This window comes from Chelmon rostratus, chromosome 3 (assembly GCF_017976325.1).
Source record: "Chelmon rostratus isolate fCheRos1 chromosome 3, fCheRos1.pri, whole genome shotgun sequence".
NCBI classification, from domain to species: domain Eukaryota; kingdom Metazoa; phylum Chordata; class Actinopteri; order Chaetodontiformes; family Chaetodontidae; genus Chelmon; species Chelmon rostratus.
This window is the reverse complement of record NC_055660.1, coordinates 31,062,251-31,088,345: the sequence shown is the minus strand read 5'-3', so window position 1 is coordinate 31,088,345 and position 26,095 is coordinate 31,062,251. Positions and strand designations below refer to the sequence as shown.

Sequence of the window (26,095 nt, the reverse complement as noted above, 5' to 3'; positions counted from 1 at the left end):
AACAAAGTTAAAAACAGTTACACTCTAGTGTGGAGCAGTTTGTAATCATGTTTTTTATTTAAAAAATGGTACGATGTTCAATGTTAATGTGTACTGTTACATTTTCCAAATGTGCACAGCACAAAATTAAAAGCAGTTTTCCCAAATTCAGTGTTACCACGTAGGATTTCAAATGTTAGCCAATCACTTGAATAGGTCAAATGGGACCACTTTCATGAGGATGCGATAGTATGATGGCATGTTGCCATTAAGGGCTTTATGAATAAATGCAAACCAATGCCTGTCAAGTGTTACTGTTAGAGATGCCCACCCATCCTTTCATACAAGATGCAATGATTTGAGTAGAAATAAGTGTCACCAGTAAGGAATTGCAGATTTCGTTTCCAACTTACCCCATCTGCGCACTCTCTCTCCGGCGATCCCTATCCCTCTCGCGTAATCGGGAGTCGATGCGGATCGCCATGGAGATGAAGTCAGGAGGCAGGTCGAGGGGAGCCAGCTGGTACTTCAGTGCGTCGGAGAGCCCATGGACAAAGGCGTCCTTCAGTGCCGGCCATTCCATCCACTGTCTGCGGCGAGTCGGCGAAAGTCAATGGCGTAGTCTATTACTCGACAATGACCTTGCTTCAAGTGCAATAGTGCACAGGAGGCTTCTTGAGCTGGGGACTCTTGGTCAAAAATCTTGGTTAGTGACTGTGAGAATAACTTAGTGTCTTGGCACAAACTGGATTCTCGAGCCCATTCAGCTGCGGCCCATGCCGCTGCTCTTCCTGAAAGATGAGAAATCATGAATGCAACCTTAGCCTGCTCAGTCTGATACGCATCGGGATGATGATTGAAATGCAGGTCACACTGGACCAGGAATGTTCAACAGTTCCCAGGGGCGAGGCGTGGGGGTGCCTGAACCGGTGTGGATACATGAGGAGCGGCGCTGTCAGGCTCGACTGGAGACACAGGAGTTGATCCTCATGTTGGTGCAGGAGGTTGCCTTGTGCTGACAAGGCGTTCTTGAGCTGGTTGGAGTCAACTGAGTCCATGTTTGGCCAGATTGTTCTGACACAAGCGCTCAGGCATGAGGTACTGGTCCCAAATGCACGACTCAAAACAGGCAGGGTTGAAAAAGGGCTCAAGGCCGGTTTAATGATAACAAATGTCTCTCAGTACAAAATGCAGAACAAAGGCGCAAGGCTTAAAAATACAAACTAAAGACGCTAAGGTTTCAATATTCTCAATCAGTACAAAACTAACAAAAAACAAGCTTTCAAGGGAATCTAGACACAACAAGGAAGGACATGAAAACCACAAAGTCACAAAACAATCTGGCACAGGACAAGGGGAGACACGGACCATATATACATGAGGTAAAAAGGAACAGGTGGAGACAACCGGGGCGGGGCAGACAATCAGACAGGCGGGAAACACACCAGGAAACCAGGGTTCTGAAACGAGAGGAGAGTCAGGGTTTCACAATAAAATGGGAAGTGAGAATAAACTTGACGCTAGTGAAACAAACAGCTTAACAGACACGACACGACATAACAGACAGATTGAAGAAGAACACTCCTGATAGCTGGTCAGCGCATGTTCTCAAAGTCTGGCCTGACACCTTATCCGGTCCTGTAGCTCTACGGGTGTTGATCCTCCACGGGGTGGATGTTACCTGGTGCTGCTGCAGGACAAGGGGCTGGTGCTGCTCCTCCAGCTGGGGTAGGCTGATGTGTCTAAGCAAACAAAGAAGCTGTTTAAAGTGTCAGGCAGGGTGGGGTCGTGGCTGGTGAGCTGAGTGTTAGGCTTGTAGTCTGTCATGGTTCTGATGCCTCTCCACATGTTCTGGGGGTAGTTGTTATTGAAGTGATCTTCAATTTTGTTTTTGTACTGGAGCTTGGCCTGCTTAATTCCTTTCTTCAGCTCTGCGCGAGCCCTGCTATAAGCCAGCCTGTCTCCAGATCTGTAGGCAGTATCCCGGGCTTTCAGCAGGGACCGCACTGTGCTGTCCAGCCATGGTTTCTGGTTGGGAAATACAGTGATGGTCTTAACAGGGAGGACAGCATCAGTGCAGAACAGGACAATACAGATGATGTATACTCCTCTAGGTCACAGCCGCCTCCGGGTTGTCGTTCATCTGCCCGCTGATTAGGCGGTACAGCTCCTCTAATGCTAACTTAGCATTAACCCCCGGTGGGATGTAGGCGGCCACAATAATAACAGATGAGAGTTCTCTAACCAGCTTGAACGGTTGGCAATTCACCTGTTGAAGAAATTCTTCTTGTAGATTTGAGAGTGCTAATTCTCTGAAGAATTACAAACACAGTGTGATGAATCAGATCTCTTTAATTCATGCGCTGCATGCAGTGGAGGAAGGTGGTGGGCTCTGGGGTCCATGGCAGCTCCGGTGGAATAAAGTCCAGTTTAGGGGGTGTGTTAAGTCGGAACTGTACTCCACAATTTGGACCTGCTGTACTTTGTCAGAGCTTCCAAAAGAGTGGTGAACGTGGAAATGAGTAAAAATAAACAAACAAAAATGTAAACACTGGAGCTACGAGCCTCTGCATCTGCACGCGCCGCCATCTTGGATTAATAATGCATTGCATTTGGCTCATACGGACCCTGCCAAGGTTGTGTTTTGAAGTACTCTGAGTAGAAGTTACACCAGTGAGTATTCCATCTGAATTTTCTGGACTTCGTCTTTGTTACAGCCCATCTTCAGGTGAAGTCAGTGTTAGCAAGGTAAGCATTTTAATATGATTTGAATTATCTGGATTATCAAGGCATTTGTGTTTAGTGACTACTAATATTGCCAGAGCATAGACCACGTCTAGCTAGGTCATGTTAGTGTTATGCATGTTCAGATGTCTTTCAGAGACTGGGCAAAATTTTTTTCTTTCATCTTCTGTGACAAAACTGTCTCTGTTCAGTGGCTCTTGCAAAAGTGCTTTGGAAAAATGTGGTCCCCATTTATAGGCATGACTGCAGGCCTGGAATTTATTTATTTCTAGAGCAAGGCTGCTTTGGCCTTTGATAATTACAAATTTATTGGGGCATCGCAAACTTAATCCAGTAGTTGAATAGTAATAAGTGATAATTGCATATTATGAAGACAGAATGGTATCCAGTCAACAATCAGGAGTTAGTGTATTGAAAAACAGTACTCAGTTTAGTAAAACATCCATAGCATTTGCTGTTTGGCTGTGGTATAAAGCCCTGTGACGGAACATATTACAGGCCAAACTGCCTTTGTAATGTCAACATTAGACAGCTCATCACATAGTGGATGTATGTTTGATTCTTAAGATGAAATGTTATTCCTGTTGCATGCCTTAACAACATCAAAATGCACAGTTTCACTTTGTGAATGCCAGTCTGAGTCAAAGAGTTTGTTTCTCACCCATATGAGCTCATAGTAGGATGTCCTGTGAACTATCCAGTAACACAATGCAAAATCTTTATTAACATTACTTCCCCATGTCCGGAAAAGACATTGTTATGTAAATCTGATTAGTGGCTATACAAATGATTGTCCCTCTACAAGTGAGCATCATGTAACTACCATATGGGAAACTGCCAGTGTGTCAGATGCGGAAGACACTGTTTGGGTCTATCATGTCTAATTTCAGTGACTTGTGTCTTAGAAATGTGTGTATGTTTTACAAAAACAAAATATAGGAAAAACATATTATTTCATCTGCTGTTAAGGACATTGTTGAAGACATTCAGAATATACATGAGTTGGGAAAAACATATACTTTAAATAGATTAAACTTTTATTCTAAAAGATTTGTCAGTATGCCGTGTGAAGAATTTTGAAAATATATGTCTCACTCCAAATATATGTCTCAGAAGGACTGATGCCAGTCTTTCAGCTTGGCTAGTGAGTCCCCCAGCCTTGCAAATTAAAGACACCTTGACTCCAAGCTAGACACTGAACAAGTTGAAGATGTAGTCTTACAATCTGGCTTCACTAAAATAAATACAAAGCCTTTTATAACAGAATATCATACAAGGAGGGCCAATTTGTTGAAACTAGGAATGAAGACTCAGTGTTGGTGAGTTTGGTAAACTCACCTTCATTGCAGTGAAAGATGTGTCTGGACTGGAATTTTCTCATGAGTGTATATGTACATATATGTAAAGACTACATGTACTCAGTGAAAACTGAAAGAGGCTATATTACCTACATATTAATGAGCATGTGTGAGACGTGTGATCATTATGCTCTGGATAACAGTCCCACTGAAGCACAATGTATTGTGTAATGTGTTGAGTAGATGCTTTGATGTCAAATGCCAAAAATTTGTGTGTGTGTGTTTATGTGTCTGATAGATTTGGTTGAACCACAAAACAGAAGGTAAGCAGTGCCATTACTGCAGTGTTTCCAGATCAGTAGAAGATGATTTGAAGGCACTCGGTGCAGAGACCACAGATGATCTGCAGTGCATTATAGCAAAAGACTTTCTGCCAGTGTTGAAGCCATTCCAAGCCACAAGACTTCCTGCCTTGACCCAGAACAGTAGTGTAGAACAGAACAAAGTGTATTGAAATTAACACAGTTTTGTAATATGTTCAAATTGCCATCACATCGGAGCACAAGCTTGTTTTTAAATCTTTTCTCTTCTGTTACAGTCTCACTCACTCCATTGCTAACCTCAGTGTGTCCCTCTCCAATGTCTGTCATTCCCTCTCTACCCTTGGTCTCTCCCTTACCATGATCATCCACATCCGCCTCATCACCCTCAGGAAGCTGTACCACTTTTCTGCCAAATTGGGAGACCATTTCTGGACATGGCAGAAGCTCTCTGAAAAGTTAGTGCATAGTTTGGAAACAGAGAAGACCTTGTCTGTGACTATGACAAGAGATGGTAAGTATTATTGTTTCTGAAATTCTGAAGATTTATAATAATCCAAGTATTTGCAACGCTACAGAGATAGGTCAAAGATGCAGGCACAATAAGTGACCAGCAATTGAGCCAGTATAGAAGCAATAATTATGTCTTTGAGGATGTTCACTCAGGCCCACAGCTAAATTCTTGACAAAGTGACAAAATATGAAGTACAATTTGCCACAGATTCAACGATTCTATGTTGAGCCAATGTAGTTTGTCTTCTTTGTGTGGAACACACAATAGCCGTTGAGCTCTCCTCACAGGATTTTTGTTTCACTTCATACTTAACCGGGTTCTTCTTCTTCAGGTGGGAAAATAAGTTTGTTTCATTACCCCCTTTTGTTGTTAGTCTTCTACACTTCTTACATATAACTGTGGTTTGTTGTACGTCCGATATTCTCCACCATTGAGCAGGTAGCAGTGTTGCTTTTACTATCAGCCATACTTGTTGCTGTGCCTAACAGTTTGACGTCATTGTGCCAATAAGTCAGCACACTGCCATTATCACAATATGTTTTTTTATCATGTTAGAAATTATGCCTGTATTAAAGTGAACAGTATGATATGTCACAGCTCTAAAATGAACTATTCATTTACTAAGGAAAATCGAAGCACTGCCCAGTACTCCCTTATTCTCATCTTAAATTCAACGGTGAACATGTGTTGTGAGCCTTCAAGCAGAAATGATAAGAGCTACTCAAAGTTTGTTTCCTGAACATTGTACCATGTCTGTACGAGACTCTGTTCCTGTCATCAGTCAAGTATGGACCCAATGACTTTGACACCAGTCTTGTCAAAGGTGAGCAGCAGTATACTTAAGTTCTGCAAACAATAGGTAGATGCAAGCACAACTCCTGTTAACAACAATGCAAAACAACAAGACATTGAAGTAAAGCTTACAGTAACACACTATTATTAACCTTCGTCTGCCCAGAAAAAGGCAGAGATTGCGCTGGGAGTGATGTGATGCTGGCTGTTTTCAGAGGTTAAACAGACTTGAACATTCAACTACAGTGGCAGAGTTTTGTTACTTGGGGGAGGGGAAAACAAGCTGTAAATTCAACACTGAAACTGACTTCAGCCTGCACCTCTTAAGGTGCATTGATTTTGTATTTAGGATCATTATCCCATTGTAGAAGACATCTTCTTGTCTTCATCATGTTTTTACAGATGTTGTGAAGTTTGTTCCACAATTTGCTGGTAATTAATTGAATCCATTCTTTCCTCTACCAGTTAAATGTTCTCTATGCCACTGGATGCAACAGAAGCCCAAACCATGATCAATCCACCCTCTTGTTTAACAGTTGGAGAGTTGTTGTTTTCATGAAATTTTAAATCTTTTTTTCACCAAACATACCTTTTCTCATTGTTGCCGAAAAGTCCTATTTTGACTTCATCAGTCCAGTCCAGTCACATCATGCTTGTTTAGATGTTGCAAACTCCTGACAATGGATTTTGTGGTGATGACGCAGGAGAGGTTTTCGTCTTCTTCCGATGACTGCTGCATGAAGGCCATGTTTGTGTCACTGCACAGTCAAACTATGAGTCTGCTAAATCTTCCTGAAGGTCTTTTGCAGTCAAACAAGGGTTTTGATTTGCCTTTTGATCAATCCTACAAGCAGTTCTCATTTTCTTGGTTTTTCAGATCTCAACTTGACCTCCAACATTCCTGTTCACTGAATCAGGACCTCACCATGTGGACGAACAAAGACAGACACTGTTGACACTGTATAACCCAAACACATTTTGGCTTGAATGCAATTCCTGGTTTTCTATTGGACGTGACTCACCGGAACTCAGGGGAATCGGCATGACGTGGCCATGACATCCTCAAGGATATAGTTTCTACAGGAGGTGTATTGTTCTTAATCAATGCAGTTAAAGTAGCCGAGGTGACAGTCCTTTAACTCCCTGAACGAGTAACAGACATTTGGATACTCAAAAAGTGTGTTGATTTTTTGCTACCGTGGTAATGTAGGTAAACCCTTTTAGATAGATAGATAGATAGATAGATAGATAGATAGAGATACTTTATTTATCCCAAGCTGGGAAATTGCAGTGCAGCAGCAGCATTACACACACAATAAGACTATAAAGAACAAACTATACATAATAAAATATCAAAATAGCGAGCAGTAAAAAATTATATACATAATAATAAAATAGCAAAATGGCAAACAGTAGTAATGAAAAGTATTGCACAAAAAAGAATATCTATGGCAAATGGCAGTGTGTAGAAAATAAAGTGTACCGTGACTGTAAGCATACACACAGTGAAAAAAGTGAAAATTTGTGAAATAGGACTATAGAGAACAAACTATATATAATAAAATATCAAATTAGCAAGCAGTAAAAAATTATATACATTATAATAATAAAATATCAAAAGTAGCAGTAGTAGTATTGTACAAAAGAGATTTTTTTCTTTTTTTTAGTTGTTATTGTACAGTGTAATGGCATGTGACAGGAAAGATTTCCTGTATCTGTCCCTTCGACAGCGGAGCTGTAGCAGAGAGTCATCAGAGAACTTCTGCAGGTGACATGACTCAGAGTTGTACTTAAAGTCAGTGGTGTATAAGGTAAAGAGGAAGGGAGAAAGCACAGTCCCCTGTGGAGCTCCTGTATCACTGACCACCACATCAGACAGCCCGCTGCCCAGACGGACAAACTGTGGCCGACCTGTCAAGTAGTCAGTAATCCAGGAGATCACTGCGTCGTTAACACCTGTCCCCCGCAGCTTCTCACCCAATAGCAGAGGTTGAATGGTGTTGAAAGCACTGGAGAAATCAAAGAATGTGATCCTTACAGTGCCTCCTGCAGGGGGTCCAGGAATGTCTTCACCTGTGGACTCAGCTGGGATAGGACCAGTCTCTCCAGGACTTTCATCACATGGGATGTGAGGGCGACTGGTCTGTAGTCAGCTAGGTCAGATGGCCTCGGCTTCTTGGGGACTGGAACCAGGCAGGACATCTTCCACAGCTTCGGGACTTTCTCCTGACTCAGGCTCAGGTTGAACAGATGTTTCAGTACAGGAGACAGCTGGCTAGCACAGGTCTTCAGGATCCTAGGTGTGATGCCATTAGGGCCTGCTGCCTTTCGCTGATTGAGTCTTTCCAGTTGCCTCTTTACCTGGCCTGAAGTCACCGTTGGGTGGTTAATGCTGGTGTCCTCAGTGGGGGAAGGGGAGGAGGATGAGAAGGAGGGGGGGCAGATGGAGAGGTGATGTGCCGGAGAATGCTGGGGGGTGGTGCTAGCCATTTGGGACAGTGTGTGTGTGGGAGGCAGGGGGGCGTCTGAGAGGTGGCAGGAGGTGAGCTAAACCTGTTAAATAACTGGTTAAACTGGTTTGCTCTGTCCAGGCTCCCTGATGTCTGCCTGTCCTTCCCCTTCATCCCTGTGGTGTGCTTCATTCCCGTCCACACATCTCTCATACTGTTCTGTTGGAGTTTGGCTTCCAGCTTCCTCCTGTAGTCGTCCTTACATTTCCTCAGCATATCTTGGAGTCCGTGCTGCACTCTCCTCTGCTCCTCTCTGTCTCCAGACCTGAAAGCCCTCTTCTCCTTGTTCAGCAGTGCCTTCAGGTCACTGGTGATCCAGGGCTTGTTGTTTGAGAAGCAGCATACGGTCCGGGATGGCATGGTGGTGTCCTCACAGAATCTGATATACTCTGTGATGCAGTCGGTCATGTTGTCAATGTCCTCCCCATGTGGCTCACAGAGTACATCCCAGTCTGTCGACTCAAAGCAGTCTTGCAGTGCTTCAGTGGCATCATGTGTCCACCTCCTCACTGTCCTGGTGTGCTTGGGTTGTCCTTTCACCAGATTGACCTACCTTGGAGTCATCCTGACCAAGTTGTGGTCTGACCTGCCGGGGGGGTGGGGGGGCAGTGGCGTCATATGCGTCGATGGCATTGGCATAAAGAAGATCCAGGGTTTTATTTTCTCTGGTGGGGCAGTCGATGTACTGATGAAAGTTATTTAAGGTATGAGGTTATTTAAGGTGTGAGGCATGATTAAAATCACCTGTAATAACCATGAATGCATCCGGGTGTTCAGTCAGTAGTTTAGGAGCTGATGAATTCACAGGCTACCGCTGCATCAGCTGATGGGGGGATGTAAACAGCGATAACAATGGTGGACGTGAACTCCCTCGGTAAATAATACGGGCGCATTCCCACAGCCAGCAGTTCAATGTCAGGGGTGCAGAGACGTTCCTTCACGCTAGCATGTCCGGGGTTGCACCACCTCTCACTGATATAAAGTGCAAGTCTGCCACCCTTTTTCTTCAGACTTTTGGAAAAGTCTCTGTCTCCCCGTACCAAACTGTATCCTGGGACCTCAACGCTGCTGTCCGGGATGTACGAGTGCAGCCATGTTTCACTGAAGCAAAATAAGCTACACTCACGGTATTCCCTCTGGCAGCACTGCCAGCTCGTCCGTTTTATTCCCCAAAGACCTCATGTTTCTCGTTATAATCGCCGGGACCGCTGGTTTGTGTCTTCTCCTTTTTTCCCTCCTTTTCACTCCAGACCTGCAGCCCCGGCTTCTCCTCTGTAACTCCTGCGGGACCGCAGGTCTGTCTCCGGGCAGCAGCATGGGTTTACACAGAGCAATCAGCTGTTTGCACATTCAAGATTCAAGATTCAAGAGTCTTTATTGTCATTGCGCATGTCAATGAAATTTTCATTGCAGCCCCCATGTTAGAAACAGATGGTAAGAAAGATAAGAAGACTAGAAAGAATAAAATTAAGATAAGTACAATAAAATAAAATAAACCAACATGCAATAAAAATATTCGTAAAGCAATTAAAAATATAACAGGATGAAAATATACTAAGGCAATAAAATATGCTAAACAATAAAATATGGAAGTGAAATGTGCAAACAGAATAAAATATACAAGCAGAATAAAATATACACAGTGAAATGTACCGACAGAATAAAATATACCAGTGGACAATAAAATATGCCAATGAAAATGAAATGTGCCAATATACTAAAATGTATATAATTAGTTAAGTATATGTGTGGACCAAAAAGTTAAGTACACAGAAGGTGCAGGTGGAGATGGAGGTGTAGGTGTAGGTGTAAAGTGCAGTGTGCAGTGTTCACAGTTCTCACAGTCTCTCATGTAAACAATGCTCCCACTGCTGCCATCGGCAAAGTTCCCAGTTACAAAGTAGGGAAAGTAGAAGAAAAACGCGGAGAAGGGTAGCAAAGTTAAGTCCAGCCATTGTCACAACTCAAATGAACAGGTTGTGATTGATCAGGAAAACAGAAAAAAAAAGAACGAACGGACAAATAAACGAAACTTAAAAAACACGATGCCTGGGACAGTGCCAAAGCATGAAATTCGAGACTGTGTCCACTGTCATTTTCCCTGATCTCAGGATGGTGCCCCATTATTGTCAATTAATATTGATAATTTTATTGATATTAATGTAGTTGATTGATGTCAATAACTATCCTTAATATCTGCTAATAACCAAACCTGTTTCTTCCAAATCCCAACATTTGGTGCTGCATCTGAGGCCCCCAAATACCAGCATTATTGCAATATTTGAATTAATTTTGTGACATTTGCTAAGCATACACTTAGTTGTGGTTTGTGGGTTGCTTTAGTGTGTGCTAGTTGCTGGTACCTACTGACTATTTTTGTATAGATCTTACACCAAAATGTGTTTACTTTTGGACAGGCCCAAAACAAATGGTAAGGATTGGCTTTTATGGGAGCCACAGTTCCTCCAGCAGCTGGAAGAGCCTGAATGGTGAGACATCTGGTGTGATAAGACTTTTCCAGCCAAATGTTGCATGAAGTTGAGCTTGATATCCTCCATTGAAATTCACATTGTTTTGCCCACACTTCATTTGCAATGTAGCTGTTAGTTTCCCTTTCCTGGTTTTGTTTGATATACTATATTGTGTATATTGTGGTACTTATTATTTTAATTTCCTGAAGTACCTTATGTAGTTTTGAGATTACATTAAGACCTGAATCCATCCCATAGGCATCAATGAAAACTTCAATTGGCTATATTCGATTGCCTTTTGACTCTCTAACATTGAGCTATTGATGTCATGGCATACCTGAAGAAATCTGAAAGAATCATTATTATTTAACCCGTATACTCTTGTCAGTGTCTGGAAATTGTTTATAGTGTCCCCTGACTAGAAAAAGTACTGTAAGATGAGAGGCCCTGATTAGCCCATCCAATTTGTTTAGGGTAAAATCAAGATCATGAGAGCACATGTCAGAATCTCCATCTCTTCAAACAAGCCATTCTTAGTTATAACATTTAACTATGTTTTCAGTGATAGCTTAATCCTCTTATGACCTATTCCCATAATATTTTCTAATTAGCCCTAACCATGCCTGAATTGGAATTGTCCCAGTTTTCTTAAATTTCTTTCTGTCTTGTGTGGCAATCAGTTTTGCACCAACATAACAAAATCCTTAACTGTGCTGATATAGCTTCAGGGCCTCCAGTCCTTCGCAACTGGACTTGTCTGTTTGTCTTGGAAGACGTTTCGCCTCTCATCCGAGCAGGCTTCATCAGTTCATGCGCACCAGACTAGATAGGACAGCTCTAGTCTGATGAAATGGTGTTAGGTTCAAGTATTTACCCTCTGAGTGAGGCCAACCTCCAAAACCAAGGATTGTATCACTCTATTGTGAGGCAAACGATCCCCCCATTAAGACGGGGTAGGGTGCAACCCTTGGGTGTCAGCGATAGTCGTCTGCCTCGTTAGTGTCCCATTCTTGTCATTGGGAGCCTCCTTGAGCCATGTGTGAATGGCTTTGTTGTTTATTCTCAGAGGCGAAATTTTTGAATCTCTTTGGAAGAGATGAAAGGACAGCATTGTATGTGGGAGATAGGTGGTGTCTCAGACCCCCCCCCCCCCCTGTTCAGAGATGGTTTTTCAACCTTGACATAGATGGCTTCTCTCAGCCCTCTTTCAAACCATCTGTCTTCTCTGTCCAGAATATGCACATTTTATCCTCAAAGGAGTGTGCTTTCTCCTTGAGGTGCAGGTAAACAGCTGAGTCTAGACTTGAAGAGTTAGCCCTTTTGTGTTGTGCGATGCGTCTGCTCAGTGGCTGTTTTGTTTCCCCAATGTATAAGTCTGTGCATTCCTCACTGCACTGGACAGCATACACCAGATTGTTCTTCTGAGTGTGAGATGTCCGGTCTTTGGGGTGCACCAGCCAGAGTGTTCCCAGGTTTGAAATTTACCGGAATGTTGTGTTTGTTAAAGATTCGCCTGAGTTTCTCTGATACACCAGACACATATGGAATGACAATGTTCTGCCGTCTGTCTCTCTTTTGTTCCTCTGTCACCCTGTTCTTTCTGGAAGCAGCTGAACTTTTCACAAAAGACCAGCTGGGATCACACAGGTTTTGAGGGCATCCCTCAGGTGTTTATGTTCCTTGTCTCTGGCCTGTCTGCTAGTTGGAACATTATCAGCTCTGTGTTGGAGAGTTCTGATAACACCTAGTTTGTGTTCCAGTGGGTGATGTGAGTCAAAAAGGAGGCACTGGTCTGTGTGAGTAGGTTTTCTATAAACCCCAATATGGAGGCGCCTGTTCTCTCCAATGTGGACATCACCGTCCAAAAAAGGCAATCTCATGTCCTTGACATCCTCTCGAGTGAATTTGATGTTCTTGTCCACTGAGTTGATGCACTCGGTGAAGGCTTGCACTTCCTGGCTTTGGATTTTTACCAGTGTCATCCACATATCTGTACCAATGACTTGGTGTTGTTCCTTTGAAAGAGTTCAGAGCCATTCTTTCCATGTTCTCCATGTACAGATTAGCCACAATGGGGAATACTGGTGAACCCATCGCATAGCCATGTGTTTGCCTGTAAAACCTCCCCCTGAATTGGAAATAGGTGGTTTTTATGCAGAGATCCAGTAAATGGCATATTTGTTCCGGGTTATGGGTAGTTCTGTTCTGCAAAGTGTTGTCTTGTAACAACTGCTGCCTCACTGTTTCCACAGCATCCGGAGTTGGAATGCATGTGAGAAGACGGTTGGAAGATGGTTCGAAAGAGGGGTGAGAGAAGCCATCTATGTCGAAGTTGAAAAACCATCTCTGAACAGAGGGGGCTGTCTGAGACACCACCTATCTTCCACATACAATGCTGTCCTTTCATCTCTTCCAAAGAGATTCAAAAAATTTAGCCTCTGAGAATGAACAACAAAGCCATTCACACATGGCTCAAGGAGGCTCCCAATGACAAGAATGGGACACTAACAAGGCAGACGACTATCGTTGACACCCAAGGGTTGCACCCTACCCTGAAGACTGGAATGAAGGGCCAAAGTTTCTATACTGTGGTGGCGATTGCTAGATGAGCCTCAGGTGTGCAGGTGGATAGGCAACAGGAGGAACAACCATGCCCACCTCACCATAGATACAACCAAGACACACAAGGGGAGCGAGAGACACACAGGCCTTTTCTCCATCAAGCCTCAATAGTTTTGCCTGAATTTTATTTTTAGCTATATGATAAATCACACATAAGGTGAATGTATCCTGTGTCTGCCCTTGCAGAACAAGACCTGTCCCACGTAATCAGATATTTTCAATTATTTTTGCCAGCGTAAAGATCTTATAGTCTGGGTTTAATATGCTTATCGGCAGATAACTTCCACATTCAAGCTTATCTTTATTTTCGTTTGGTATCAAAGAAATCACAGATGCTCTCCAAGAGGGAGGAGTTATGCCAGTTTTGGTCACATAGTTAAATGTGAACTTCATTTTAGGGGTTAGCAAATCTTTAATTTCCTTGCACCACTCTGGGGGATAGCCATCTTGGCCCACTGCTTTATTGGGTTTTAAATTTGATATTGCCTTTTTATTTTCTTCATCAGTGATTTTACTAATTAGGAGCTTCTTTTGTTCGTCTTTCACTTAAAGTAGTTTTATCAGTTCGAATAAAGCTTCCATCTATTTTTGGTTGTGTATATACATTTTTCCAAAAAGTTTCAAATGAATGCTAATCTTTTACTTTGCAATCTATGGACTTTGTTGTTGGGTCCTTTGTTTTTTCAGCTTTTTAAAAATGTTTTGTTTGTAGTTTTTATGAATAGATTTTGTTTAATTTATTTTTCTTGTTTATTTCCAACTTTATACACACACACACACACACACATACATATGGTTAAGACCCAACCAGTTTCCAATGTTACAGTATTATGGATGACCTAATGGAAGTGTGATGATTAGTGAACATGACTTGCGGGGATGTTGAGTTGGGGGATAACACTACTGAGACTCCTGTTGTTACTTGTGTATGCCATCTTTACAGCTAACACAACCAATACAACATTAGCTATCATTAGCTGAATAAACATGATGGGAAATTGCTTTCTATTTTATCCTTCGTAATGTTAAAGGTGCTGATGAATTTTTGATAAATGTAACATTAAATTAACCACAAAGTCAAGCAACATTATTGTGATATTTACATTAGGGTAGAGTTAATGTCAATAGTTATAAGTGTATGTGTGTGTTTTTTGTAGCCAACCATTTTAGTTATTTTTCAGATGGCTGCCACAACCAGCTATAACTGTCAGACAATGACGATTTCAGATCTCAACAGAGACAGAGGACAATACCTCTAAAGAGCAACAGACCACCAAGCATATGTAAGTAAGCCAGTTTTGTGTTCAAGGGGACATAATATGGAAAACAGGTTTGCCTGCTCTTTATAGATTAGGAGACACAAGGAACGAATTAGCTTTGAGTCATCAATTAGCTCTGCTGTATGTAGCTAGGAACACTGCCTACAAATATACTACCCAGCTTGTAATAGTTCTTTATTCTTGGGTGCAGCATATCCAAGCAGGGAAGAAATGTGTCTTCCAGCCACAAAAAATGGTGTGTCCAGTTCAAAGAAAGAAAGAGGTGCATGAAAATAATGAAAATTAGAATTAGACTAGTTTCTTTGGAAATTAATTTATCCTGTTCCATATTCAATGAAGTTTTATGACATATTTGAAATGATATATGACATATAATCCATTTCAGTTGGTTTTGGTTTAGCCAGTTTGTGGAAAATACTTTATTTTATATTTTGTATGAATATGGAAAACTAATTTCACACTCACTAATATTTCATTTGTAGGACTCACACCAACCTCACTAAGTTGCGCCAAAGCTATGTGCACTTGGTCAATTCAACAGTCCTTCCTGGAGAAGATACAAGAGTCCCAAAAAATGTGAACTGAAGAAAAACATTTTCAGAGGGAAGAGATTCCTTTCATGGTTCAAGGAAGAAAGCTCCTGCTCAAAAACTACTTTATGTTTAACAGAACTGTCATGACCTAGGCAATTGTGAACACATGTTCTTTTTGTTTGTTTTAACAAAGGATACAGGTGAATAGGAGAGGATAATGTAAGGATTTTGTTCATGTGTGTTGCATAACACTGAAGCTCTATGGACACGTTTATATTCTCTGTGCAATGTGAGCTTTTTTAAATAACTTTTTATGTGCCCTGACACAGCTCTGCACTATTTTTTATGCCGTAAACTGACAGTGGTTTACATTACTTATTTTACTTGAATGCTTGAAAGTTTTTACTTCTGTCCATTAAAAGTCCATTGATGTGCCTTTGTCTCTCAGTTGTGATTTTTCTTTTTTTTTCTTCTGATGTGCTTTTCGAACAAATGCCCTATATGGAGTGAGAAGTGGGTGTTGCATTTCACAACTGATGGAAAACATGTCATTATACACTTGAGTGGAACATCAGACTAGAAAAGTACTATATAAATAGTCCATTTACCATTGTGTTCCTGCTTTATGTTGTCATACAGAATATGAATATGACTACATAATATTATATACTTGAAAAGAATGTATTAGAGAGATTAGATTACTGCTTGATTAGATCTACAGTGTCAGGCCGGGACTCAGAAGAGGACTCAGACGCAGAGATCAGTACACACAGAAGTTTATTGAACACTCTGGAACCAATTCGCGAAGTGTTAAACAAACCGGCTATAAAATTAATCTAGGCAAAATGCTATATCTAATAAATATCTATAATAAGAAAAATAACAAAGAACAGAAAACGCTCACTAAGAGGAATAACTAAGGAACTCTACGACTATGAATACTAGAAACAAAAAACGCTCCCAAAGGAGGAAACTCAAACAGCTATGACTAAACAAGACTAGGTAGGGAAAACAAAGAACTCAAAATCTACTCCGAAAATAATGGAGGAACAGGAAACAAAAAGACAAAACTATCACAACAGAAATCACTCTTCAAAAGAGGTAAATAATTTGGCTAACTAGAATCTTACATAAATAAATAAAAAAAACCTAAGTTATGAAAGTTACAACACAAAACACTCACGAAGAGGAAACAAGAGCTTACAACAATATCTGTGGCTGTGGTACGGGCAAGGGAGATGACAGGCTCGGGTGATTTGCTCGACGGACAAAGACACACTGGCACAAGACAAGGGAGACGCAGACTATTTAACACGTGGAGGGTAATCAGGAACAGGTGGAGACAATAGGTAATCAGGGCGGACACACGGGACACATGAGGAAGGGCAAGTGCTCTGAAACGAGAGGAGAGTTAGGCCTTCAAAATAAAACAGGAAATAACAAGACAAAAAACCAATGACAAGACAAACCTCACCGCGGTGTGACATTACCCCCCCCTCTAGGACCGGCTACCAGACGGTCCAGGCTGCTCAGGATGGTCCCGATTAAAGTCTCTGATGAGGGACTTGTCGATGATGAAACGTGATGGAACCCATTGCCTCTCTTCTGGACCGTAACCCACCCAGTCCACCAAGTACTGCTTGCCCCTGCCTCTGTTGCGCACGGCCAGTAAGCGCTTGACTTTGTAGACCGGGCCCCTGTCTACCATCTCCGGAGGAGGAGGGGGTGGGGGGGCAGGGACCATGGCGCTTTCCTTGACAGGTTTGACTTGGCTCACATGGAAGGTGGGGTGGACCCGAAGAGAGCGGGGGAGGCGGAGGCGGACCGCAGCAGGACCAACGGCTTTGGTGACCGGGAACGGTCCCACAAATCTCGGTGCCAGTTTCTGTGACGGCACCCGAAGGCGGAGATTCTTGGCCGAGAGCCAGACCTTCTGGCCCGGTTGGTATGCGGGTGCTGGTCGACGCTTGCGGTCAGCGGCTACTTTGACCCGGTCCCCTTGGCGGACGAGGACCTGCTGGGCAGCAGCCCAGATGCGTCGGCACCTGCGAATCACGGCGTGGGCGGAGGGAACTGAGACCTCTGGTTCCTGATCTGGAAAGACTGGAGGGTCATAACCATAAACACATTTGAAAGGGGAAAAACCGGTGGCTGAAGTGGGTAATGAATTATGAGCATACTCGACCCAGACCAGGTGTTTGCTCCATGTAGAGGGATTCTGGGACACCAGGCACCGGAGTCCGGTTTCCAGCTGCTGGTTGAGACGCTCAGTCTGGCCATTCGCCTCTGGATGATAGCCTGAAGTCAGGCTAGCTTTGGCCCCAATGAGACGGCAGAATTCCCCCCAGAATCGCGACACAAATTGGGGCCCCCGGTCTGAAACTATATCTTTGGGGAATCCGTGGATTTTAAATACATGATCAATCATGATTTCTGCAGATTCTTTAGCAAAAGGTAACTTTGGTAAGGCAATAAATCTAGTCATTTTAGAAAATCTGTCTACCACAGTGAGGACTGTGGTGTTACCTTGAGAGACCGGGAGCCCCGTGACGAAATCCATAGATATGTCGGACCACGGTCTGGAGGGAATGGGCAGAGGTTGTAACAACCCCATGCGTGACCCAGAGGACGGCTTGTTTCGGGCGCAGACTGAGCAAGCCTCTACGTACTCCCGGACCTCCGGCTCCATGGATGGCCACCAGAACCTCCGGGCGATGGCGAACATAGTTCGTTTCACCCCCGGATGACACGATAGCAGCGAGGAGTGAGCCCAGTGGATCACCTGTGGGCGCAGATTAACCGGGACAAATAAACGATTTTCAGGGCACCCACTAGGTGGCAGGGTCACTCCATTAGCTCGCTTGACCTCGTTTTCTATTTGCCAAGTTACCACTCCAACCACAGAGGTTCGTGGAAGGATGGGTTCTGGTTCCTTGGCCACCTGCTCAGGGTCGTAGAGTCGGGACAGGGCGTCCGGCTTTCCGTTCTTGGACCCCGGCCTGTAAGAAAGAGAGAATGAGAATCGGTTAAAGAATAGCGCCCACCTGGCCTGGCGTGAGTTTAATCTTTTTGCGTGACGGATGTATTCTAGATTTCTGTGATTAGTCCAAACCAGGAATGGGTGCTCAGCCCCCTCCAACCAGTGCCTCCACTTCTCCAGCGCCACCTTGACCGCCAGAAGTTCCCTGTTACCCACGTCATAGTTTCGTTCCGCCTTAGACAGCTGTCGTGACAGAAAGGCGCACAGATGCAGCTTGCCATCCCGTTCAGCATACTGGGAGAGGATGGCACCGATGCCTTCATTGGAAGCGTCCACTTCCACCACAAATTGTCGCTGTGGATCAGGCAGGATGAGAATGGGTGCTGTGGTGAAGCTGGCTTTGAGCTTCTGAAAAGCCTTCTCAGCTTCGGGTTACCAGGCAAAACGGACCTTGGAGGAGGTAAGGGCATGCAAAGGAGAAGCTATTGTGCTGAAGCCTCTGATAAACCGTCTGTAAAAGTTAGCAAAACGTAGGAATTGCTGAACCTTGCGGCGGCTATAGGGAGTGGGCCATTCGGCCACAGCGCTAACTTTAGCCGGGTCCATTTGCACTCTTCCAGGGGCTACGATGAAGCTCAGGAAGGAGATGGTTTCGACATGGAACTCACTTTTTTCTGCCTTGACATACAATCTATTATCCAATAGACGCTTAAGCACGGCTGCTACGTGTCTCTGGTGTGTCTCTAGGTCGGGAGAGTAGATCAGTATGTCGTCTAAGTAAACGTACACAAATTGATCTATGAACTCCCTTAGTACATCGTTAATCATGGCTTGATCATGCTTTAGTCCGAATGGCATGACTAGATATTCGTAATGTCCGCTGGGGGTGTTAAACCCTGTCTTCCACTCATCCCCTTCCCTGAGTCTAACCAGATGGTAGGCGTTTCTGAGATCGAGTTTGGTGAATATTCAGGCCTGCTGAAGCTGGTCAAATACTGACGACATGAGGGGAAGGGGATAATGGTTCTTTACAGTAATGGCGTTAAGCGGACTATAGTCAATGCATGGGTGAAGCGACCCGTCTTTCTTACCCACGAAGAAGAACCCTGCTCCGGCCGGAGAGGAGGAGGGGCGTATCAGCCCTGCTTTGAGAGAGGTTTGGATGTAATCCGTCATAGCCGCCCTCTCCGGTCCGGAAACCGAATAAAGCCGGCCCTTGGGTATAGTAGATCCCGGGAGCAGGTCTATGGCACAGTCGTAGGGTCTGTGAGGGGGTAGAGACAGGGCTTTGTCCTTGCTAAAAACCTCCTTGAGGTGGTGGTAACAAGCAGGTATGGAGGTCAGGTTGGTCTCGGTGTCTGTGGTAACATTAAGAGAGACATGATTAATCGTAGACACATTCTCAGCTTGGTTCTGATGGGACTTACAGTGATTAATACATTCACCCCCCCATCCCATAATAGTTCCAGTTTTCCAGTTTATGAGGGGATTGTTTTCCCGAAACCGGGGATAACCCAGGATCAAAGTCTGTGAGGGAGAGTGAAACAAGAAAAAGTTCATTGTTTCCTTGTGACCCTGGACATAGGTTTCCAGGGGCTCAGTGGTATGGGTGATGACGAACAGCTCCTTACCGTCCAAAGTGCAAGCTCGCACTGGGGTAATCAGAAGCTCAGTTTTGAGCCCCAACTTAGCTGCCAAGTCCCACGTCATCAGACTTTCGTCTGCCCCTGAGTCAATGAGTGCGTTCAGGTGTGTGGTAATGGTATTGTGTCTTACCTGAACCGGCATGAAGATTCGTGGTGCAGCAACTGCCAGGGGGGTTGAAGTCACCGGCTTGGTTCTTCTTTTGGCCGGGCATTAGGCAATGAGGTGACCCGTCTCTCCGCAGTAGAAGCACCGTCCCTCGGTTAGTCTGCGTCGGCGTTCCTCGGGTGTCAGCCAAGTTCGACCCAGTTGCATTGGTTCGGATCTTCCCTCTGTACCCGAGTGCTGGGACGGGTCTGGGGACGGGTGACGGAATTCCAGCCGTGTAGGATTAAGAGCACGAGAGCCTCTTTCCTCCAGCGTCCGGCTGCCTCAGTGTTGCTTGAGTTCGTGGATCCTGTTTTCGGTTCGGTTAGCCAGGGCTATCAGCGAGTCGAGGTCCGGGGGGAGGTCCAAGGGAACCAACATCTCCTGGAGGGAGGTGGAGAGTCCCTTCAGGAACACGTCGTATAGTGCTGTGGAGTTCCACCCACTCTCCGCTGCCAGAGTGCGGAAGTGGATGGCGTAGTCGCTGACGGAGCTGTGGCCTTGTTTGAAGCCGCTCAGCTCTTGAGCCTTCTCCCGGCTGGTTGTCACCGGGTCAAAAGTCCTTGTCAAAGCCTCCTTAAAGTCTTTTAGGGAGGAACAGAATGGTGATTCTCGATCCCACTCTGCGGTAGCCCAAGCCCTCGCTCGACCGGTCAGGTGGGAGATCATGAATGCGACCCGGTTCTCCAGAGTAGCGTTCCGGTGGAGCGAGCTTGGGTCCGACTCCGGTGCCGGAGAAACTCGGGACCGGTGTCGGGGAGGGCTGTGGTGCTGCCATGGTTCTGGTAGGTTGATGGAAGTGATCAATCAGATCCTGGACTTGAGACGACAACTGACCTAACTGTGACGCCATGGCTGCCTGGAAGTCTTCCTGACGGGAAAGGCGAGATTCCTGGGCATGGACCGCGGCGGTGAGCTGGCTGGTCTCTGCTGAGTCCATGCTGGCCAGTGTGTACTGTCAGGCCAGGACTCAGAAGAGGACTCAGACGCAGAGATCAGTACACACAGTATTTTATAGAACACTCGAGAACCAGTTCCCGAAGTGTTAAACAAACAGGCTATGAAATTAATCTAGGCAAAAGGCTATATCTACAATAATATCTATAATAAGAAAAAATAACAAAGAACAGAAAACGCTCACTAAGAGGAATATCAAAAGAACTCTATGGCTAAGAAAACTAGAAACAAAAAACACTCCCGAAGGAGGCAAACTCAAACAGCTATGAAAACTGAAATGGCTGAACAAGACTTAATAAAGAAAACACAGAACTCAAAATCAACTCCGAAATAATGGAGGAACAAGTACCTAAGAAACAAAACTAATCCAACAGAAAATCACTCTATGAAGAGGAAAACAAATCAGCTAAGAAGATACAGAGAAATAAACCAAAAAACCTTAGTTATCAAAATTACAACAAACAACACTCACAAAGAGGAAACAAGAGCTTACGATCAATAACTGTGGCTGTGGTACGGGCAAGGGAAAAGACAGGCTCGGGTGATTCGCTGACGGACAAAGACACACTGGCACAAGACAAGGGAGACGCAGACTATTTAACACGTGGAGGGTAATCAGGAACAGGTGGAGACAATAGGTATTCAGGGCGGACTCACGGGACACATGAGGAAGGGCAAGTGCTCTGAAACGAGAGGAGAGTTAGGCCTTCAAAATAAAACAGGAAATGACAAGACAAAAACCCCATGACAAGACAGACCTCACCGGGGTGTGACAGGTTTCATACTGGGACCAGAATTCCTGCCACTGGCTTACTTCTCCACTGTATTTTTCAATAACAAGCTTGGGCAGTTTAGCAGTCTGTGAATTTAGTGATCTGAATTAAGTTTCACTTCCATTGCTCACCCGCACGTTCACAGATTCCAGCGTCTTCTGTATAAGTCTCTTTGAGTGAGCCTTGCACGCCTTGCTCCTGTGTACTTGCAATCTCCGGCTCCAAGACCTTGATTGGAGTCTCATCTTCAATGCCTTTGTCTAAATCTGTCAAACTTTCTTCTTTTGTCATCAAAACTGACAGCATTTCACAGAGTTTATCACAGTCGGGCTCATCTTTGCTCACCTCCTCTTCAATACGAGTCAACAGCTTTCTCGTCGAAGTGCGAATTGTTGCCCGTTTCTTTCTCATCTCCGCGGTTAGCATTAGCCACCATTAGCTCCTAACTTCGACGGTTCAAAGTCCCTCACAGTCTTGAATCCCGGGTTTCGGCACCAAAATGTAGGGTAGTGAGAGCTTTGTAATGACGACCAGAACGCTTTCTCTTCAGTTTGAACATTTACTGCTTAAAATGCTGCAATACAACAGTAAACAAAAGGCATGGCAGCCATGTTGCATCTCATCAATACTCGTCTCAACTAACAATTCAACTAGCAGGAAGAAAACACACAGCTAACTCTGTTTCACTTCAAAATAAAAGCACTTCCTGTCAAATCATTTCCAGCAATTAATGGACTGCTATCAGGAAATAGTGTTCAGAATATTTAACTGTGTAATTCTTACTGTCACTGCAAATAATGTAACTGGCAGGTTTTTAACTTGAAGTATATATTTTTATCTCTCTTTTAGCTAATTTTAAAGTAAACATTAATTCACCATAATATCAATTATTTATATGTTTTTTAACCAAACATTTCACAACATACATAATAGTATAAAGTATAAAGTATACATATATGTATATATATGTTTTATACAAAGAACTATAAAAAAATATATCATGCCATAAAAAATATACTGCCAAAAATTTGAGGAGAATTTCACAGTTGTCACAGTTTGAAAATGCACTTGGTGGGTACTGATAAATTAAGTACAGCGTTTTCTCTAGTGCACAGTAATATATATATATATATATATATATATATATATATATATATATATATATATGTGTGTGTGTGTGTGAATAAATAAAAGAATAAAAGTATATATGCATAGGTTGAGTACTTAAAGAGAACGTATTTTATTTATGTGATAGCAGGCTGAAGTAAACATAAATCACACATTAGTGCAAAAACAGTCTGAGTGCTACATTAAGCAATGGTGGAATTGAACACCCTCACACCTGTTCGTATGAAGGACCTGGGGTAGCGGTCCTTATTGCAGATGGGTGCAGCAGTCTGTTGCTGACAGAGACTGGAAGGTGATTCCAGGAGAGGAGCTTGATAGCTAAAGGCTTTTGAGACTTTAGGAACCACAAGTAAGTGCCACAAGATAGTGCCTGACAATTTAGAGCAATATTGTGGCAAGCAGAGCAGAATGAGCGACAGGAAGCATTACACTGTGATAGCAGCAATGTATAGTCCCGCTAACAAAATCTATCCAACTATTTACTATATGCATAGAAAAATTTAAAGATAATGGGACACACACAGAAGAAATCCCCCATATGTTAAATAAATGGTCCCTCGCTCCCCATGTGCAAAGCTGATGAGCAACCTAAATGTTTTTTTTCTTCAGAAGCTCTTGAACATATGATGGAAGACAGTTGATGATGATAACTATTGATTATTGTGTTTGTTATGTTTTATATTACACACCATATGCACTCCTGTAACTTTCACAAGCAAATGTTGTCACATGACAGCAGTATTGTGGTCATTCAGTTATCATCACAGCCCTGGCATTTCTTGAAAAACTGTACTAAAAAAGTATGATGACTTTATTTTTGATTTACTGCCTCTTAATAGAAACTGTGTTTTTGTTTCTCTGATATATTTTGTATAAATATAATTCTTCTATTCCTCCTTTTGTTTTTCTGTCTTCTTGTCTTTCTGACCATGGTCCTGTCTGTCTGTCTCAGGCGGTTTATTTCCCAGGGGTGCGGATCAGGAGTACAGTGCATTCAGAATTGGCATGGTCCAGTTTGGGATGGCAGATTTCAGACTGACACCACACATAGATAACCTGGAGGTGGCCAACAGCTTTGCTGTCACTAACTGCTGTAAGTATCTGTATTCTTTAGTTATTCTGAAGACAGTTAGATAAACTGCTACCGTTCTTTAGTATTAGTATTTTTGAGGCAATATCTGGTGGTTTTCTGTATTTTTCTCATCATTAACAAATTTCGTGATAAGACCCAAACCAATGTGCTAGTCCATGTCTTAATATTCTGAATTTTTTATCCTGTTCGTGGCTCTTAGCTTCAAGCCCACTGGCTTGGTTTGAGGACTGATTCTGTCCTATTTTTAATGGTGCGGTATCAGCTAGAGCCAATCAAAGGCCGACCTATTTTTTACTGTGTTCAGCTGTGTGTGCTCTCCTTTATGACAAAGGGCTTTCCAGTGCATCACTTCACTGCAATTGAATTTGCAGTTCACTGCAGCAATTGCACAATTGAAAATTGGAGTGTGAAAAATTATTTTGGCTTAGCTGTAAGAATGACTTTGAGTCAAGACATCCATGTAGGTTAAATACATATATTTGATTTGCGCTGACTCTCTTTTTCACTACCAAAGAGCTGTGTACAAGATTAAGGTACCAGCTTCTCAGTTGCAGTGGCCACTGACCATTACTTTTCACCGTTCGGTGGCTGTCATCCAGTAATCAGTAGGCTGGTGGTTTGATCCCTGGCCCTTACAGTCTACATGTCAAAGTATCCTTGGGCAAGATACTGAACCCTAAATTGCTTGTGTGAATTCCAATTGCTCCTGATGAACAGGTGACACCTTGCATGGTAGCTGCTGCCACCAGTGTAGGAATGTGTGTCTGAATGGGTAAAAGCTGACTTATATTGCAAAGTGCTTTTACTGGTCAGTAAGACAGAAAAGCCCAAAATAATGCTCTTGGAAATAAATAAATAATAATAATAAATCCATTTATTATTGTTATTTGTACAAATACAATATATTTAATATTTTACCTCACCAACTTAATTGGTTTTTGTAAATATATGCATATTCTGAATTTGCTGCCTGCAACACAGAAAAGTTAGAAAAGAGGCAACAAAAGACTGGGGAAGTGGTGGAATGCTCAAAAAACACTTGTTTCGAACATTTCACAGGTAAGCAGGTTAATTGGTAACAGGTGATAGTATCGTGATTGGGTCTGAGGTTGTTTAAATGTCAAATGTTGATGTCATTAATGAGTAAGGGTTTTTGAATTTGTAAGTTTAGATTTGTGGACATGTTTTTTGTCATTATTATTATGACAAATATAGATTTCCTCTTACTTGTTTCTTTTCACCTATTTATATCAAAATTGAAGAAACCAAATAGTGAATTTTCTAAACATAGCAAAGTCAGGGACTATGTTGTCAATTATGAATCTAAGTGCTGCATAAAGACAATGCCAAAATAAATCAGTCCACAGGGATGTCAGACTTATTCTTCTGAGTAAATTAGCTGACAGGATAGAAAGGGAGTATAATCTCTGAGGAAACATCCTGTACTTTACTGGGCAGAAAATATTGATTATTTATGTAAAGATGGATTTTTATATTAGCAGTGGGAATGTTAGTAATCGTTTTCTTAAAAAATAGATTGTATGATTGTTTCACCTGCATAATAACTAAATTACTGTAGTTACCATCAAAGGACATCCCTTACAAATCTCTGATTATTTAAATGACACCAGACCTATTTAATTAATTTGGTGTAGGAAGTGGTCCAGAATCAGGCCACTCTCTTTACTAGATCTAACATGTGTCACTGCTTATATAAGTCTCAAGTCAAATTATCTCTTTGCAGTATGTGCAAGAGAAATTGTTTTCTCTCTCCACACACACAGGAGAGTGTTTATGTTGGTCTAAGGTACATAGCCACAGTAGCATAAGGGTTGTGAGTCTGGGTCATTCATGTTTTGTATCCTGAGAAATTAGTTAAAATAATAAAAATTTGTGAAGGTTGATCAAAAGTGTAGGAGCAAGATCAGAAAAACTGAAAAGTTTGGCTGGGACTAGGTCATTTAGTGTCTATGGCATGTCCTTACTCAACATAAGTAGAGCACATTGCATTAATTCTCAGATGCTTATATACAATAGTTAACTACACGCATGTGTTTTGGAAGTTTTAGTGAAATGGACCAAGGTCACAGACCTTTGATATGAATTTGATGAGATTAAATACCCCAAGAAAATTCATTCAGTTCAGCTCAGTTCAGGGTACTGTAGAATCATATTATGCTCCATAATCAGTTACAGAGCAAAGAGTGCAAGCAGTGAGAATGAGGACTCCATGCATGCAGTATACTGAGCCTTCATCAGAGCATGATGTAATCATGGCCTGAGGCTCAAAGGTCTGCTATTTAAGGGCA

The 26,095-nt window shown here is 42.9% G+C and overlaps 1 protein-coding gene across 5 annotated transcripts in view; it reads left to right on the top strand.

Annotated features, from left to right (window-relative positions):
* The window catches only part of LOC121627755 (glutamate receptor 2-like), a 155,290-nt gene that overhangs the window by 3,389 nt on the left and 125,806 nt on the right, over window positions 1–26,095 (top strand). For 3 of the 5 annotated variants that reach the window (XM_041966799.1, XM_041966798.1, XM_041966797.1), the window contains exon 2: window positions 23,646–23,786. In XM_041966799.1, coding sequence (XP_041822733.1) covers window positions 23,646–23,786 — 141 coding nt within the window. Of the gene's footprint in view, window positions 1–23,645; window positions 23,787–26,095 lie in introns of those variants that run through there. The other 2 variants (XM_041966801.1, XM_041966800.1) reach the window with 1 other exon arrangement.